The following is an 18,429-nucleotide window of genomic DNA, read 5'->3' as shown; positions in this document are numbered from 1 at the left end:
CCCCATTTTCCAGTCTCTCTTCCCAGTCTTTTCTAACTTTCTTGGATTCTCATAGTTATCGTGCAATATTTTATATGTCTTACTAATGATCCCTTTTTCAACAGCAGCTTCTGCTCTACGTTCATCTAAAAACTCAAGCAGAGCAGACCTTTTACTTTATATTCCTCTATCCCTTGCTCTTTGCCTATATTCTGACCTCAATCACTAATACGGAAGATAGTTTCAAGCCTGCAATCCAAATGCTTTCCTGACCTCATCCCACTCTATTACATGTTCTTAGTGTTTCACTGTTGCATTCGGGTAATCTGCTGGCAGGTTGCCCTCAGTCGGCCTGATTAACAAAGTCTTGGGTCTTGCGTCAGTTGCTGTCCCTTCTTCCATGACGTCAGGTCATCAGTGGTATAAAACATGCATCCGACGCCATTACATCAGTCTTTCTTGCCATGCGGTGCCTGAAGCAGAAGCAGTTCGCAAGTGCCGGTCGGCTGACTCCTGAAATTTTTGTTTTCGAGTTTCACAACCGAAGTCTTCAACTTAAAGCTAAGTACCCCATTGGGGAAACTTTTTCTTGCTCCTTACCGATGTCAGTAAAAGTTAATAATTGCATTACTTGTGGAAAGCAAATACCTCACAAAGAATTTCATTCGTACTGTATTCCTTGCCTAGGCCCTGATCATGACGTACCTTGCTGTCGGTTTTGTGCTTTATTTAATCAGTGCAGTATCCGTCGTAGGTACTTTTTTGCCTCTAAATATTTCGGTTCTCGATTTAATTATCCGGAAATGTCGTCAGTTAGCCATCCGACTACCGGGATTAAAAAAAAACGCAAAGAAAAAGACGTCGAGGTCCAAAACTGCCAATGACGCTTCTCCTAAGCCAGTCGCCATTTCGCCAGGTACTCAGTGAGGAGCTTTCGCAGCCCCTGATACCCCGTACTTCTGATTCGCAGGCCTCTACTGAGACCCATTCGGAGACCGGTATGCCGCGAGAGGCTTCACCTATGGAACCCGCGGACGTCTCTACCTTGGGTGGGTCCGGAGCAGCTGTGCAGGCACCGGCTTCTGAGGGTGTATTCAGGCCTACAGACTTGCATATTAAATCGACTCCACTTTCATTACTAAGGCCTAAATCTCGATCTATGTCTAAAAAGCCGACGCCCAGGCCAAATGTTCAGGCCCCTATGCCTAAAAAACAAATGATCAAAATGGCTGAAGATCTAATTACTCTAATCAGGGGTAGTCAACCCCCCCCCCCCCGAGGCCTAGGGCTGAGCTTGATTATGATTCCTCTGATCAGGTTTCTGTTTCTTCTGATTCTTCTAATGACCTGGATTTGTCCAAACCTACTCATGAGGATTCTGATGCAGAGGATTCCATTCACTCTGCTTCTCCTCCTGAGGATTTTTCTTTTGGGGAAACTTTACATACCTTAAGGGAGCATTTCCACTGGGAATGTCAGGAATTTTCTGATTCAAAAAAGAGGCTTAGGGATTTCCTTCTTCTACCTCAGCATAGGCCCTTGGCTATACATCCTGTACTAGACATTGTTGATGATGTGTTTTCGGAATCCAGTATGGCCCCTGATTCCCTGCCTCTGGCTCCTAGTAAACCTAACAAATACTACAGGGTTCCTGAGTCCCACAAGTTCTTTTCCAAAAATCCTGTTGCAGATCCGGAAACCGTTTCTTAGGGGCCCAAGGGCATTAAGGTTTCTACTGCTAAAAATCCTATCCCTTCTGATAGAGACTCCAGGGAGCTGGATAGATGGGGTAAGAAGGTTTATACTTCTGCAACCCTGGCAATCAGGGCTTTAAACTGCCAATTTCATATGTTAAAATACCAACAGCATATTATTGCACTGCTTAAACAGAAAATTATGTTAATTCCTGACTGTGTGGAAAATAAAGATTTACAGGATTTACTGCATTCTGCTGAACAAGTTGGAAAACATACTTTGCAATGTGGTTTTGATTCTCTAGAGGCATCCTGCAGGGCTGCTGTTACTGGGTCTGTGCTTAGAAGGCATGCTTGGCTTAACGAGCAATCTTTGCCTGTTCATGTTAAAGCAAAATTGTTGGATGCTCCTTTAAATCAGGACCATTTGTTTGGCAATAAGGCTGAAGAAGTTCTAAAAAAGATGGAAGATAAAGCTAAATCTATGCAAACTGTTAAGGATTTCTTACAACTGCAATCTCCAAGATTTAGCAGGCACTGGCCTACTAAGAATTGGTCTTTTCCAGCTCCTTCCAGATCCTCTCAAGCCAAACCCATTCACACCAAAAGCACCAGGTTTCAGTCCCAGGGGGCTCTCAGAACTAAGCAATGGGGAGGCCTCCACTTCCAAATCTGGAAATAACAAGACACCCCCCCTATGGTAAACAGTCTCAATGACTTCCTTTTAAAATTACCAAGCACTTCTCTTTTAGCTGCCCCTTTGGAGGGAAATACTGCTCTTCATGCAAAGAACTGGGAACTCAATCCAGGACAAATGGGTTTTAAATATAGTGTCCCAGGGATACAGATTTCATTTCCACATGTTGCCAACACCAAACAGATGGCCAGACCTGCTCCCAAATTAGTGGGCAGAGGCTCAAAAACAAGTGCATTCCCTCTTAAACATGGGGGCTATTCAACCAATACCAGAAGAGGAAAAGGGACAAGGTTTCTATTCCAGACTCTTTCTGGTACCAAGAAAAGACAAATCATGACGTCCAATTCTGGACCTGTCTACTCTAAACACCTTTCTGGACATTCCAAAATTCAAGATGCTGACTCTTCACCAGTTACTTCCTATGCTAGGCAAAGATGCCTGGTTGGCAACTCTAGATGTAAAAGAAGCATACCTGCACATCCCAATCAGGGAATCTTGCAGAAGATACCTACGCTTCAAAGCAGGCTACTTGCATTATCAGTTCTCTGCACTGCCCTTTGGCTTGTCTACTGCGCCCAGGGTATTCACAAAGTGTCTGGCTCCAGTTATTGCATTTTACAGGCAAAGAAATATTCAAATATATCCATACCTGGACAATTGTCTAATTCAGGCAGAAAACCAGGACATACTTCTAAATCATCTGGCGTTTGTAAAAAGGGTTCTAACTTGTCTGGGGTACACCATAAATGAAAAGAAATCACAAATGGTACCCTCTCAACAGATTACATTCCTGGGTGCAAGCTTGAATACAACTGCTCAGATGGCTTTCCTCATACCAGAGAAGCAACTTAATTTGGTAACTTACTTCAAACAAGTGGCCACAAAAACCCTGCTATCTGCAAGACAAATACTGCAAGCCTTGGGGTTCATGGCCTCCTGCATTCTTCTAATTCCATGTGCAAAGACTGCATATGAGGAAACTACAGTGGTACTTAAAAAGTCTATGGAGTCAACATTGTCACAGCCTGGAAACAATGATTCCTATCATACCATCTATGGAGTCAACATTGTCACAGCCTGGAAACAATGATTCCTATCATACCTTGCCTACGCCTGGAATTCCTATAGTGGGCAGAGGCCTGCCACCAAAACAAGGGACTGCCATTCATACTACCCCCTGCCGCCCAAACCCTAACTACAGATGCATCAGACTATGCATGGGGAGCTCACCTGGCAGGGAAGTGAATTCAGGGCAAATGGAACCCAAATCAAATGCATCTACATATCAATCAAAAAGAAATGTTAACTGTACAGAATGCTCTGACAGCCTTCAAGGACTACATTCATCCAGGACAAAGTACAGTTTTGTACCTACCATAAATGTAGATGTTCGAGTGCTCATACAGCTGCAGTCATAACAGATGGGTTATCCTGCCATCAGGCGGGTCCTCGGTCGGCCGAATTCCAAAGTCTAGGTCCGGCGTCAGTTGTCGTTGCTTCTTCCCTGACATCAGTGCGGCAGGGTTATAAAAGAACTAGCCGACGCCATCTTCTTCAGTTTTTCTTGCCCCAGATGTCAGGTGCCCCCAGAAGGAAGGCAAAACATAAACTTATGTAATCATGCAATATAGCATAAACAAAAAACAGTAGTTGCAAGCAAATACACCATAAAAGAATACCCCAAATAGGTTGTATGAGAAGGTGTTTGTCATAAGGCCTGTCCTAAGAGGGGATGGAGGGGGGGAAACCTGGACTGCAGCTGTATGAGCACTCGAACATCTACATTTATGGTAGGTACAAAACTGTACTATGTTCATCGTGCATACAGCTGCAGTCATAACAGATGGGAAAATCCCAAAACTAAGTAGGGGTGGGCAGGCACTAAGTGGAACTAGGAGGAGCAAGGAAGCCCTGCAAGACAGCTGTGGGAAATCCTGCTCTAGATTTAGAGTAAAGTGGAAGGTGATAGTGTTTGGAAAAAGTGTGCACTGAACTCCAAGTGGCTGCTTCCAAAATGTCCTTGGTAGGAACCCCCCTGAGGAAAGCTGCAGAGGTAGCTGTGGCCCTTGTGGAGTGGGATCTGATGCTTGAAGGCACAGCTTTTCCATGAAATGAGTAACAAAAGCGTATGCAGTGGGCTATCCATTTTGAGATTGTCTGTTTGGAGATAGCTTTTCCTTGAGCACCTGTAGCATAAGACACAAAGAGTTGCTCGGATTTCCTGAATGGCTTTGTCCTGTCCAAATAATAACGAAGTTGTCTGTGAATGTCGAAGGAATGCAGTAGTCTTTCCCCTTTGTTTTGTGGATTAGGGTAAAAGGTAGGTAAGTGGATAGTCTGATTCAAGGCTACACTGGATACTACCTTTGGCATAAAGGTCGGGTTGGTTCGTAAGGAAACTTTGTCCTGATGGAAAATGATGAAAGGTTGCACAGCCATGAGGGCCTGTAGTTCCGAAACCCTGTGTGCTGAGGTGATAGCCAGAAGGAAGGCTATTTTCCATGACAAGTATTGTAGTTCTGTTGAAGCAGCTGGCTCAAATGGAGGAAGGGTCAGCTTTTCCAATATGAAGTTGAGGTCCCAAGCAGGTACTGGTGGTTTCCTTGGGGGTTTTATATTCTTTGCCCCTCTGAGGAACTGTCTTAAGAGAGGATGAGAGAATAAAGGAGGATCTGTGTTGTATTGTGCAGAAATGGCTGAAGCGTGGATTTTGATGGAGGAGAAGGAAAGTCCACTGTTTAACATCTCAGCTAGGTACTGTAAAATTTGAAGTAAATTTATTACCCAAGGATTCAGGCCTTTTTTCTGATTCCAGGCACAAAATCGTTTCCATTTGGCGGAGTAGGCTTTTCTAGTAGAAGGTCTTCTGGCCTCCAAGATGACATCCTGCACCTCCTTGGAGAGGAGGGTCTGTTGGGAAATCAAGGAATTCTCCATGCAGCTAGATTTAGGGATTTGAGCTGGCTGTGAAGAGTTTTGAAGTTGTGCTGGGACAACAGAAGAGGCACTAGAGGTAGGATCCAAGGTGGGGAATGTGTCAGGCTCTTCAGAAGCGGATACCAGTGTTGTCTTGGGCAATCTGGAGCAATGAGAATCATTTTCGGCCTCTCTGCTCTGGCTTTTAATAGAACTTTGGGCAGCAGAGGAAGAGGCGGAAAGGCATAGACTGTCAACGTTGTCCAATTGAAAGAAAGAGCGTCCACTTTCCAGGCCTGTGGATGATAGGTCCTTGTACAAAATTTTTTCAATTGGTAATTTCTGTGGGTAGCAAAGAGATCTATGTCTGGCTGTCCCCATGCCTGAGTCATCTTTGCGAAAACTTGAGGATGCAACTTCCATTCATGTGGATCTATCATATTTCTGCTTAGGCTGTCTGCCAGTGTGTTTTCCTTCCCTGGCAGGAATTGTGCCTGAAGTTGGATTTGCAATTCCAGAGCTGTGTTCCATAGGGTCATGGCTAGTCTGCACAGGGGGTATGAATGAGTTTCCCCCTGTTTGGTTATGTACCACATCACTGTGGTGTTGTCTGTCCTTATCAATAGCTGGCCTGGATGCAGTAGGTCTTTGAAGGCCATAATAGCATTTATTACTGCTAGCATTTCCTTTTGGTTGATGTGCAGGTGCTTCTCTTTTTGGGACCATTTTGCCTGAATGCACTGATCTGTCATGTGTGCCCCCAGGCGTAGTCCGAGGCGTCTGTTGTGATGATTTGAGTTGCTTGAGGTACGCAGAAAGGGAGACCTATGTTTCTTTGGCATGCTTGAGCCCACCACAAAAATTCCTTTTGAAGAGATGGAATGAGTGGTATAATTGTTTCCAAACTGTGGCTGTGTTGAGACCATAAGTTTTTTTAGGTACCATTAAAGTTTCCTCATATGCAGCTTTGCACATTGGATCAGAAGGATGCAAGATGCCATGAATCCCAGAGCCTGCAGGACTTTCCTTGCAGTCAGCCTGGTGAAGGTTGCCATTTTGCTGAAGTATTGAGATAGTTGCCCTTGTTTGTCTGGCGTGAGGTAGGCCATCTGGGTGGTTGTATTCAAGCTGGCACCCAAGAAAATTATTTTTTGAGAGGGTATTAGGTTTGATTTCTTTTTGTTGACTGTGTATCCCAGAAAGTTCAATAGTTTTATTACAAACGCCAGGTGTTTCAGGAGTATGTCCTTGCTGTCCACTTGGATCAGGCAGTCGTCCAGATATGGGTATATCTGAATTCCATGAAGTCTGCAGAAGGCAATTACTGATGCCAGGCATTTCCTAAACACTCTGGGCGCAGTAGATAAGCCAAAGGGCAATGCAGAGAATTGATAATGGGTTGAACCTGCAAGAAATCTGAGGTATCTTCTGCAATCTTGTCTGATAGGGACATGCAGGTATGCTTTCTTGAGGTCCAGTGTTACCAGCCAAGACTCCTTACCCAGCATGGGAAGAAGCTGCTGTAATGTGAGCATCTTGAATTTTGGTACCTGTAAATATGTGTTTAGGATGGATAGGTCTAAAATAGGTCTCCAATCTTTGTCTTTTCTTGGTACCAGGAATTGGAATAAAACCCTTGACCTTGTTCTTTTGCAGGTACCTCCTGAATAGCTTTCATGTCCATGAGAGCTGAAATTTGTTTTTGTGCCTCTGCCCTTTGATTTTGTGGCAGGTTTGGCATGCCTCTCATTTATGGAAGGGTGTGAAAGTGGAATCTGTAGCCTCTGTCTATAATGTCCAGAATCCATTTATCTTTTGTGACAATATGCCAATTTTTTGAGAATAATGCCAGTTTTCTGCCCAAAGGTGCTGCTATTAAAGCTTTGCTTGGCAGGTAAAGGGGGAAGTCATTGTGTCTGCTTTCTGAATGACTGTGATCTATCTTCTCCACCTCTTGGGGTTGGCGCTTGCCATTGTCTGGCTCTGAATGATCCTTGAGGTTGCCCTCTACCCTTCGGGCATCTGTATCTGCCTCTTTGAGGTCTGTCCGTGGCTGGAAAGGACCAATTTTTTGAAGGCCAGTTTCTGGTGAAATGTGGTGGTTGTACCTGCAGGAAATCTTTCACTGTTTGCATTGATCTCGCTTTTTCCTCCATTTTCTTTAGTACCTCCTCGGCTTTAACACCAAACAATACATCTCTTTGAAGAGGTGCATCTAGTAATTTAGCTCTGACATGATCTGGTAAGGCTTGCTCTTTGAGCCAAGCATGTCTACATATGACAGACCCCGTAACAGCAGCTCTACATGAGGCCTCTAAAGCATCAAAACCACACTGCAAGGTATGTTTACCCACTTGCTCTGCACCATGCAACAAATCCTGCAACTCTTTTAAATCTGGTTGTTCTGGTTGTGTCATTTTGCTTTTCAACTGAGATAACAAAAACTGTTGATACTTTAACATATGGAACTGACAGTTTAATGCCCTCATGGTTAAAGTGGCCGAAGTATACAACTTTTTCCCCCACCTTTCTAAAGCTCTGGAATCTCTCTCTGAAGGTAATGGGTTTTTAGCAGTAGAGGCCTTAATTCCCTTGGGACCCTGTGAAATAGTTTCTGGGTCAGCAGTATGGCTTTTGTATAGGAACTGGTGTGAATCAGGAACTCGGTAATACCTGTCTGGTTTAACAGGAGCTGGAGGTAAAGAATCTGGGTTGAGGCTGGCTTCTGTGTACACATCATCTAATATATCTAAAACAGGAGGGATAGCCAGGGGCCTATGCTGGGAAAGCAAGAGAAAATCCCTGAGCCTTTTCTTGGAATCTGAGTAATCTTGGCCTTCCCAGTGAAAATGTTCCCTCAAAGTATGCAAGGTTTCCCCAAAAGAGTAGTCCTCAGGGGGGGAGACTGAGGGAATAGACTCCTCTGCATCAGAGTCTTCAAAAGGAGAATAGGTATAGTCCTGGTCCTCTGAGTGTTCAGAGGTAATAGAGGCTTAATCTGAGGAAGGGTAGTCTTCCTCTAATCTGGGCCTTTTGTCTGAGGGGGGGTTGAGAACCCTGATAAGAGTAATCAAATCCTCAGCCATTTTGAGCATCTGCTTTTTAGGCATGGGGCCTTGGGAGGGGGTCTGAGGTCCCTGTTTTTTGGTTTTCATGGCTGCTTTAGATTTTGTGAAAGCTTTAATAGAGAAGGAGGAAGGCCTGAAGACACCTTGAGAAATGGCAGGCCTGTCTAAACTCTGAGTTTCCCCGCCAAGAATGGTGTCGGTATCTGTAGTTGGAATGGGGACCGAGGAGCCTGCGACCTCGGGTACTGAAGACACCGGTAATGAAGTGTCATCGGTACTCAGGGGCTGCGTAGGCACCTCGCTGAGAACCGGAGAATCGGTAGTCGGCCTTAGCGTGGTGTCAGTAGAAATCGCGGACCCCGTATGTCGGTCCTTATCTTTGCGTCTTTTACTCAAAACTGGAGTCGGAGTGTCCGACGACATACTATAATTAAATTTTTTACCAAAATAGTGAAGGGCGAACTCCACCCGACGCTTGATAGTGCGTTTGTTGAATTTAGCACAAAAACGGCAGGCTGAGACGTCGTGGTCTGGGCCTAAGCAAGGAATACAGAAAGAGTGGAAATCCTTATGCGGTATTTGCTTCCCACATGAAATGCAATTATTAACTTTGTCTGACATCGGTCTGAGGCAAGAAAAGTTTCCCCAATGGGGTACTTAGCTTTCAAGAAGACTTCGGCTGAAATATTTTCATAAATCTCAGGAGCTGGCCGACCGGCACTTGTGAACTGCTTCTGCTTCGGGCACCGCGCAGCAAGAAAGACTGAAGAAGATGGTGTCGGCTGGTTCTTTTATACCCCTGCCACACTGATGTCAGGGAAGAAGCGACGACAACTGACGCCGGACCCAGACTTTAGAATTCGGCCGACCGAGGACCCGCCTGACGGCAGGATGACCTATCTGTTATGACTGCAGCTGAATGCACGATGAACATCTAATGGTAAAGACGGACAACACCACGGTTATGTGGTGCATAAACAAGCAGGGGGGGTACACATTCTTACCCCCTATGCAGACTAGCCATGGCACTGTGGAACACAGCCTTGAGCTACCAAGTGCACCTATAAGCTCAATTCCTGCCAGGAAAATTGAATACACTGGCAGATGGACTAAGCAGAAATCTCATGGACCCACACGAGTGGAAACTGGAACCACGGATTTTCAACATGTTGACAAGCAAATGGGGGAGCCCAGACATAGATCTATTTGCCTCCCCCCAGAGCTACCAGCTGGACAAGTTTTGCACAAGGACTCCTCACAAAGAAGCCTGGAAAGTGGATGCTCTGTCCTTCAGCTGGAAAAACCTATCAGTCTACGCCTTTCCCCCTCTGCTTCTGCTCTCCAAAGTTCTGCTAAAGGTCAAACAGGACAAACCAAGAATGACTTTGATTGCTCCAGACTGGCCACGCCAACACTGGTACCCACTCCTGAGCAGTGTATTGCAAATATCTCCATGGCACCTGCCTCACACCCTTTCCCTGCTGTCTCAGCAGGAGAACCAAATTATGCACCCTCAGCTTCCAACATTGAACCTTGCAGCCTGGCTAATCACCTAAACTCACCCTTATCATCCCTCAGCAAACCTGTGAAGGATGTCATCTTGGAGGCGAGAAGACCTAGTACTAGCAAATGTTATACTGACAAATGGAAAAGATTCTGTGCCTGGAACCACTCTTTAGGGATGAGCACAGCAGCGCCCAATTTACCTCAGACCTTGCAATACTTAACTGAGATGCTTCACAAGGGCCTGTCCTTTTCCTCTATTAAAATCCACGCTTCAGCTATTTCAGCTCACTATGACACAGAATCACCCCTCTTCTCTTATCCCCTAATCAAGCAGTATCTCAGAGGGGCAAAGAACTTGAGACCACCCAGGAGAGCTCCTACCCCTGCCTGGGATCTTAAATTTGTTTTGGAGAAGCTCACTCTACCTCCTTTCGAGCCAGCTGCTACTGCAGACTTAAAATTTCTTTCCTAGAAAACAGCCTTCCTTTTAGCAATCACTTTAGCTAGAAGGATATCTGAATTACAGGCCCTTATGGCAGTGTAGCCTTTCATCATCTTTCATGCGGACAGGGTATTGCTGAGGACCAATCCAGCCTTCATGCCCAAGGTGGTTTCCAGTGTGGCTCTTAATCAGTCCATTCATTTGCCAACCTTCTTTCCCAATCCACAGAACAAAGGGGAATGGATTCAGCATTCCTTGGATGTGCATAGACAACTTAGATTCCACTTGGACAGGACTAAATCTCGAAGAAAATCTAAACAATTGCTGGTAGCATTTGCAGCTGGGAGAGAGAGGAAGGCTATTTCAAAACAAACCATTTCTAAATGTATAAGCCATTGCATTCATTTCTGCTGTAAGCATCATGGGAAACATATTCCCCAGGGGATCAGATCTCACTCCACCAGGGCTGCATCTACTTCTGCAGCTTTTCTCAGAGGTGTTCCTACCAGGGATATTGCAGAAGCTGCTACCTGGAGTTCTGTACATACTTTCACCAAGCATTATCATTTACCAATTTTCTCCAAATCCAGAGCTGGTTTTGCCACTGCTGTCTTGCAGGGCCTTATAGCTGGCCCTAATGCTGTATCAACTCCTCCTCCCAACCATATCTTTGGGAATCTACCCAAATGTAATTGCTGCAACAGTGAAACACGAAGAACATAGTACAGTTGCGTACACTTACCATAAATGTAGATATTCAAGTGTAATCACTGTTGCAGTCCTGGTTACCCTCCTTCCAGCCCCCTATTTTTCTCTGGCTATGCCTCTACTTTCTTTTACTATGCTTAAAAGCCTTTTTGGTATATTTGCTTTTGGTTGGAGGAATATTTTTGTGTTTTTAATTTTATTTGCTCCCCATTAGGGGGGCACCTGACATCTGGGGCAAGAAAAACTGATATAATGGCATTGGATGCATGTTTTATACCCCTGACAACCTGACGTCATGGAAGAAGGGACAGCAACTGAAGCAGGACCAAAGACTTTGTTAATCAGGCTGACTGAGGGCAACCTGCCATCAGATTACCCAAATGTAATGACTGCAACAGTGAATACACTTAAGCATCTACATTTATGGTAAGTGTACACAACTGTACTTTCCTGCTCTAGTTATTTGCTCCCAACATCTTGGTTCCTTTGTTACTTTTCTCCAGTAAATTCCAGCCCCCTCTTGACTATTTTCTGTACCCCCTATTTGATGTCATCCCTACTGGCAAAATGTTCTTAGAATACTTTCTGCTACTTTATGCCCCCATTCCCATGTTATGTATATGAGCCTTGACTGTGAACCTGTAAAATATCCCTTCAAATCCGGCAGTCCTAAACCATCTTGCTTTACTGGAAGGGTCAACTTATCCCATTTAACTCTTGCCCCCTTCCCCTCCCAAATAAATTCCTTCAAGTCTTTATTAATTATTGTCTATAACTTCCCCTTTGGTTGATAAAAATATGCCTGACCTGTGTATAAAACTAAAAGGACTAAAAACATTTTCACTGCTTGTACCTAGCTATCCATTTCCATAGACAACAGCTTCCACTTTCTCAGTTTTTGTATTACTTTTGGTTTAGTCTCTTCCCACATATCCTTAGCTGCCATAACAGAAGCCTTGTTTAATAAATGCTCCTTAATACTTCATCTTACTGTGTCCCCATAAATACGGGTATTTCTAAATCAGTTTGTGTGTAGGTACACAATTTACAACTATAGCCTTTGTTTTAGCTTCATTAATTTTGTATCCTAAAAATACTTGGGACTGTTGTAATTTGAAACACAAACATGTAAAGTACAGCTTTTCAATCTGTGTTCCTGCTGTGGCCCTGTACACTTGAAACAATGTTGCCAAGCATATTAATTAATTAATTAATTAATTAATTAATTGATTGATTGATTGATTGATTGATTAATTAAATAAATAAACGTGCCAGTGCAAATTTCAGAGAATACATAGGTTAAAGTATGTTACTATACTATACTATATTCATTTCCAAATCGTTTTTCATACAGTGTAAATGTGTATCCTTAATACATTCTGGTACAGATATATTACATTATTTATTTATTTATTTACATTTGTTGACCGGGAGAGTCCGACTGGACACAGGTCCATTTTCAGCGGAGGCCCAGGGAGAAAAGTTCCACATTAAGTATTATTTGCATTATACAGTTAAAAAAAACATAGCATTTAAATATAGACATTAGTCCAGTTAAGGACGCAAGACAAGAAGAAAACAGATGTAAAACAGCTGTAGAGCATAGTACAATTTTAAAATATGGTGATATATACTAAACATGGTTAAAATGTAGTTGAAATTCATCAGTGAACAACTGATACATAGACTATAACATGCATACAAATAAATAATTAGCATTGCAGATGACTGCAAACTGGGAGCCATTATTGAACCCCCAAATGATGTAGATATTCTACAAAAGGGCCTTACAGAAACAGATGCCTGGTGCCAGAGCCATGGGCTCAAGCTTAATGCCAAGAAATGTACAGTCATCCCCTTTGGAAAAAACATGTACCCATGAACTACCACATAGGTGGCAGGACACTAAACATCGAAAGTGTGATGAGAGACTTAGGGACACAAGTGGACAGTGGTCTCACTTTCGATAACCACATCGCCACAACAGTCAGGAAATCCTTCTACATGGCACACCTCATCACTAAGGGCTTTTCATCCAGAAAAAAAGGATGTCATTGTCCCACTGTACTCATCCCTCATTAGACCCATTATAGAGTATAATGCCCCATTTGGTATGTACCTCACAAGACATCTGCAACAGCTGGAAAGGCCACAGAAATACCTCACTAAAAGAATCACAGGCCTAAAGCAGATGCCATATGCTGACCATCTAAAAAAACTCCAGCTATACTCTGTGGCATATCGTCTACTCAGAGGCGATCTCTGCTTAGCATACAAGGCCATGTCAAACCCTGTGCTGTTGGACATGCTCCACTTAAAGAAATTAGCGAAAACCACAGCTAATTCAAAACCCAAGAACTCGACTCAGGCCAGTACAAAACGTAAAAAAAACATGAAAAATAACAAATTTTATTAAGCCACTGTAAAATATATTCTATTATTCATCCTGTTCCATAGCTACTAATCCACCTCCTTTGTCAGGTTTCATTATTCTGACAGAAGAAGAACTGAGAGCTTCCAATGAGTCCAATTCAATCTTGGAAATGTTGAATTGGGTCTGTCGTTTACACTTAAGCAAATTCCTAATGTCCACATCACACGTGTTCAAACACTCCCAAGCAAGGGGCCAAAGGTGGATTATATGTACTTGGAATGTGATACATAGGCCTTGGTCGGAGCGTCTCTCCCAATAAAAGGGCCAAGTTCAACTTTCTCACAAAGAGTTTGAGGTCTAAAATTGATTTATCAACACTAGCACGTCTAGAGGGTATAAAAGTTAAGCCCTTGGCTAAAATGTCAAAAAGGAGTTGGGAGAAAACAAAATTTGAATAATTATATATTTTGAAGTCCTTCCCTGTGTTATATATCACTTCAAAGGGTTTATTTGATCGGGTATTAGGAAATCTAACATCTTCCATCAGTTCTTCCTCGATTTGTATTTGTTTCTCGTCATTCTGCTCGATGTTTGTTGAGGAGACGAGGCTTGTGTTTGAAAATTTATCCCGACCAATGCTGTATCAAATTGACTTGGATTATCAATATTATCTCCCTGCTCCCCTGCTCCATCCACTCCTTCTAGACTCAGTCTCTCATGGTTGGCCCCCTTGTTCTGCTCCATAACTGATGTTATATCGCCCTCTCCACAGGGCCTCACTGGATGTTTCGGTAGATTAGGGTTAATTTTCAGAATACAATGTATGCATAGGTAATTTCTGATTAGGAAGCGTCGCGCTTCCATTATTAGTATTTATGCTGTAGGTTGAACATCGTTATTTTTATTTTTATGTTATTTCATATATTTTACTTATTCATCTACTTTATACAGTTTAATAATCAAAATATTAGGCTTTTTTCTTTCAGTTTCAAAGCCTGCTATTATTACAGTCTCGGTGTATGAATATTTTATTATGTTAACAGAGAATTGCAAATGCACCTTAGTTAGCTGTGATCTGTACCTTTAAGGAGCTAAAGGGAGAGCAAGGGGCGTGGTTAAGTGTTTCAATGCTGGTATTTAAACTCACTTCTAATGGTGTGAATGTTTTGCTTGTCTGAAGAAGTTAGTGCAAGGTACTAACGAAAAGCTTTTACAATGGCTTAATAAAATTTGTTATTTTTCATGTTTTTTATGTTTTGGACTGGCCTGAGTTGAGTTCTTGGCTTTTGAATTAGCGGTGGTTTTCGCTAGTTTGTTTTTTTTGGTCTTGAAAGTTTATTTCTTTACCACTTAAAGAAATCCCAATCCCTCAGAGCCACACGCTCCAGGGATCTAAACCTTATCATCACAATGAACAAAACATGCTGGAGGGATAGGTTCCTGACCCAGAGACTCCCCATACTCTGGAATAGACTGCCCATACATGTCAAGCAGAGCACCTCATTGGCCCTCTTCAAAAGGAACCTTGATGATTGGATGGGAGATAGGAAATTCACCCCGAGGATCATGTAAGTCGCCCTGCTAGACAGGGGCCCAGAGATGTAAATATTGTGGGAAAAAATTTCCAGGGAATTGTTATGGCTAGGCTTGCATAGGCCTTAGGGCTGATAGCCTAGTACCAACCTATGAACCTATACATTTAAAATCATTTCATAATAACGTCCTGTACAACCTTTATAGTCAATTTTTCCCCAGTACACTACAACACACTCCATATTGAGTCACTTGTAAAATGTGTGAGGTACTGGGGTTCAACTACACATTTCATGCATATTATGCTGGTTGTACTTAACTGGGTACAACCATGACAGGCACCCGGGCTATTTACAGGAGAAGCTGTGACTGTGCAGAGTACGCATTCATACTTACTAGAGAGCAGCAAAGGTCAAGCTGTGGCTATGATCAGTATGTCGACATTCTTACTGAGGCAGACCACAAGTCTTACAGTACACCTAGCCTAGGAACAAGACAAGTTACAGCTAAACAAATTCACGGAAATACCTGGGCAAAACACAGTCTACTCCTACTGTGATCCCAGCATAGCAGAACAAACTGTGGCTGCATGCAGCATGCTGTATGAAAGGAAAGTATACATGCCAGCTCTGCTTGTGCCAAGTCCTACATGTAGCTCTAACATGCAATGCACAGTGCATGGCACAAAACGTGCTGCATAATCCAGACTATGTTCTTGAACAAACATGACTCCATAATGCATTTAAATCTATTGATTTCTGAACTGTGTAACTGTGAGCACTGTATTTTATCTATGTTTTTTGAACCATGTAATTGTGAACACTGTATTTTATCTACTGCAAACATACTGCTTACTGTGGACCATGTCTTTGAATCTGTATTTCTCATTCTTCTGCCCTGAGGTTATTTGAGGCTCCTAGACCCAGCATGAAATCCTCTGGGGGGTGTGTGTGTGTGTGTGTGTGTGTGTGTGTGTGTGTGTGTGTGTGTGTGTGTGTGTGTGTGTGTGTCTTGTGCCATCATGTAGCAGGTCTCTTGAACATTCTTACCCAAAGGATGAGAGTCGCTCACACTGGTTAATTTTTAAAAGGTCCCTAAAGACTAATCTCTTATACTAATATTTTAACACTTTAAACTATTACTGATTTTAACTTTAAGCCAGCATAACAGCATACATTTTGAATATGAATTTAGTCACAAGGAGGGCAATATAATGCTCTATCTGCCACAGTGATACCATGAACAAAGACACTGGATGATGAATGAATAAAAAGAAAGGGAAATGGGTCATTAATGGGGAAATTCCACCTATTGAAGTTCAGTAAAGATAATAACCTCACCCAGTTTCAGTAGTTTCACCAATCTTCATTACATCCCCCAACTCCACTTCACACAGATGTTAACACATATTATGCATTTTTTTTGCACCATCTTCCTACAGCACAGCAGTCACTGAAAGAATAAACAACCAGACAGTAGAAATGTTGGCTGTCTGTCAGCAGAAATAAACAAAAAACAGGTAGAAGCCTCAAGGGAGAAAAATGGCCTTAATAAGTTTCAGTAACTTATGTTAGAAAAAATAATGTATGCATCACCTTGTGTAGTATACATAAACCACTATGCAGAATACAGATAGGTCTACATTCCTTCTTTATGCAGTTAGTGCATACAAAAGTTTTACATTCAGTAAAATTATAGATGGCTATTTTGCTTTCTTTCCCTTTTCTTATCACAAAGAAGAAACTGTCCAGTGCAGCATGCATCGTTTCCAACATGGATCTACACATTTTTTATAGTTACAGAACCCACTGTCAAGTAAACTGTCAATCCCCACCAGCTGTACCTTATTACCTGTTCTTTCCTCCATTCCAACACACACACCATTCCATACAACCATGTGAAGTCTCTCCATTCTAAGGGATATTAAACTTTTGGTGACCATATTTACAAATATTCTCCACAGCTGATGAAGATTTTTTTTAATTTGTTCCAGCACTCTAGGTTGCTTCTGTTAACCAAGAGAACAATGTGGACAAATACTGGTCCCAGTGAAGCCTCAGCACCCTCGATGCCATTTTACAATGGACACCATTTGTAATTTTGCAGATGACAGCTTTGATAGTCCATTACTGCAAAATGGGATGTCTCATTTTCCCCTTCCCCTGAGGGGCAATGACCTTGGAGGTAGTATATTTAGAAGGAAGGGATGTGGAAGCCCCAGTATGTAAGGTACAGTAGGGGGCATAACTCCTGCCAAATAATTACTTTTTTGTTTCCCCATTTTTACAATTATGGGTCATCAACATATCAGCCTTTGAAATTTCAACAAGGAGCCTCTTAGAATGTGCTCTTCATACAGGAAATTAAATGACCTTTGGCTTTCCCCTCAGAGTACACCTCTGGAATGGACAATCCCACTACTCTTTCTCATAACACACAAAACCTGGCCATGGCTATTCAATATTACCCCTCTGGCTGGGTCCGATACTGAAACATCACTTATGAGCACTGCAGCAAGTTACACTACCTCAAGCCAATAAAGCCATCACAACAACAAAACTCAATACACTGGGAGACTAAGTGAACTTAATGTTAAATAGGACATACATGTCTTCAAGAATCTGAAAAAAATGCCTGGTTCATAAAGACGAAAACCAGCCTCTGTTTTACACAGTAAATATAAAATATATTTGTGCAAGATCCCAATAGTTAGACGAATCAGGAAGAGTTAATTTTTAACATAAATCTATGGAGTTTTTTTTTTAATACTGGCCACTGAATTTAGTGAGACTGTGGAAGTGGGTGGAATAAGAAAGTTTCTTCTAACCTTCAAGATGGTGTAACCCTGGATTTAGCAAATTTAGAGATGCAAGAGAGTGAAAAGTGCAGAGAACTTGGCCCTACAAAAATGTTGTTTTGTTACTGTTTAAAGTTAACTTTTTGCACTGTCAACTTGATATTTTCACCTATACCCTTTGTAATTATATATGGCTCACTGTTTAACTACAGATACTATTAAAGTCAGCATTATTTTTCAATTTTTCATAGTCACCTTCCAAAAGGACTATTATACTTACCAAAGTTTGCATTGCGAGCTGCAAGATTTGAATATGCAGATGTTGCTGCTGTTGAAGTAGTTGATGCATTAGCAGTCAAAGGGTTAAAGGATGGAGGGTTGTTCTGGAAGTTACCTATTCCATATGAAGGTGGTTGCGTTTTCTGAGCAGTTTGTGATACAACCTGCTACAGTGCAATAAAAAAAATAGTAAGAAAGTTAAACGATTTGTGACCAGAACATGCTGTACATCATGTTTATCACAATTTCAGAAGGCTACTGATGCAAAACTATGGGCAATAAACAAATTAAGTAAAGCAAATGTTGCATTTGGTCTGCATTTAACATGTATAACTGCACCCAAGCATGACAATGGGGAAGCAACAAATTATGTATGGACAACGGATTCTATGACAAGCAAACAGGAATAATTGTCTTGTTAAAATCACAGTGAAGT

The 18,429-nt window shown here is 42.3% G+C and overlaps 1 protein-coding gene across 7 annotated transcripts in view; it reads right to left on the bottom strand.

The window, feature by feature from the left end:
* The window catches only part of ARNT (aryl hydrocarbon receptor nuclear translocator), a 2,399,029-nt gene that overhangs the window by 126,833 nt on the left and 2,253,767 nt on the right, over positions 1–18,429 (bottom strand). For 5 of the 7 annotated variants that reach the window (XM_044080042.1, XM_044080046.1, XM_044080048.1 and 2 more), the window contains one exon: positions 17,995–18,160. In XM_044080042.1, coding sequence (XP_043935977.1) covers positions 17,995–18,160 — 166 coding nt within the window. The remainder of the gene's footprint in view (positions 1–17,994; positions 18,161–18,429) is intronic. The other 2 variants (XM_044080044.1, XM_044080045.1) reach the window with 1 other exon arrangement.

Source organism: Protopterus annectens, chromosome 8.part0, assembly GCF_019279795.1.
Source record: "Protopterus annectens isolate FY-2018-M chromosome 8.part0, PAN1.0, whole genome shotgun sequence".
Lineage (NCBI taxonomy): Eukaryota > Metazoa > Chordata > Ceratodontiformes > Protopteridae > Protopterus > Protopterus annectens.
This window is presented reverse-complemented; position numbering and strand designations above follow the sequence as displayed.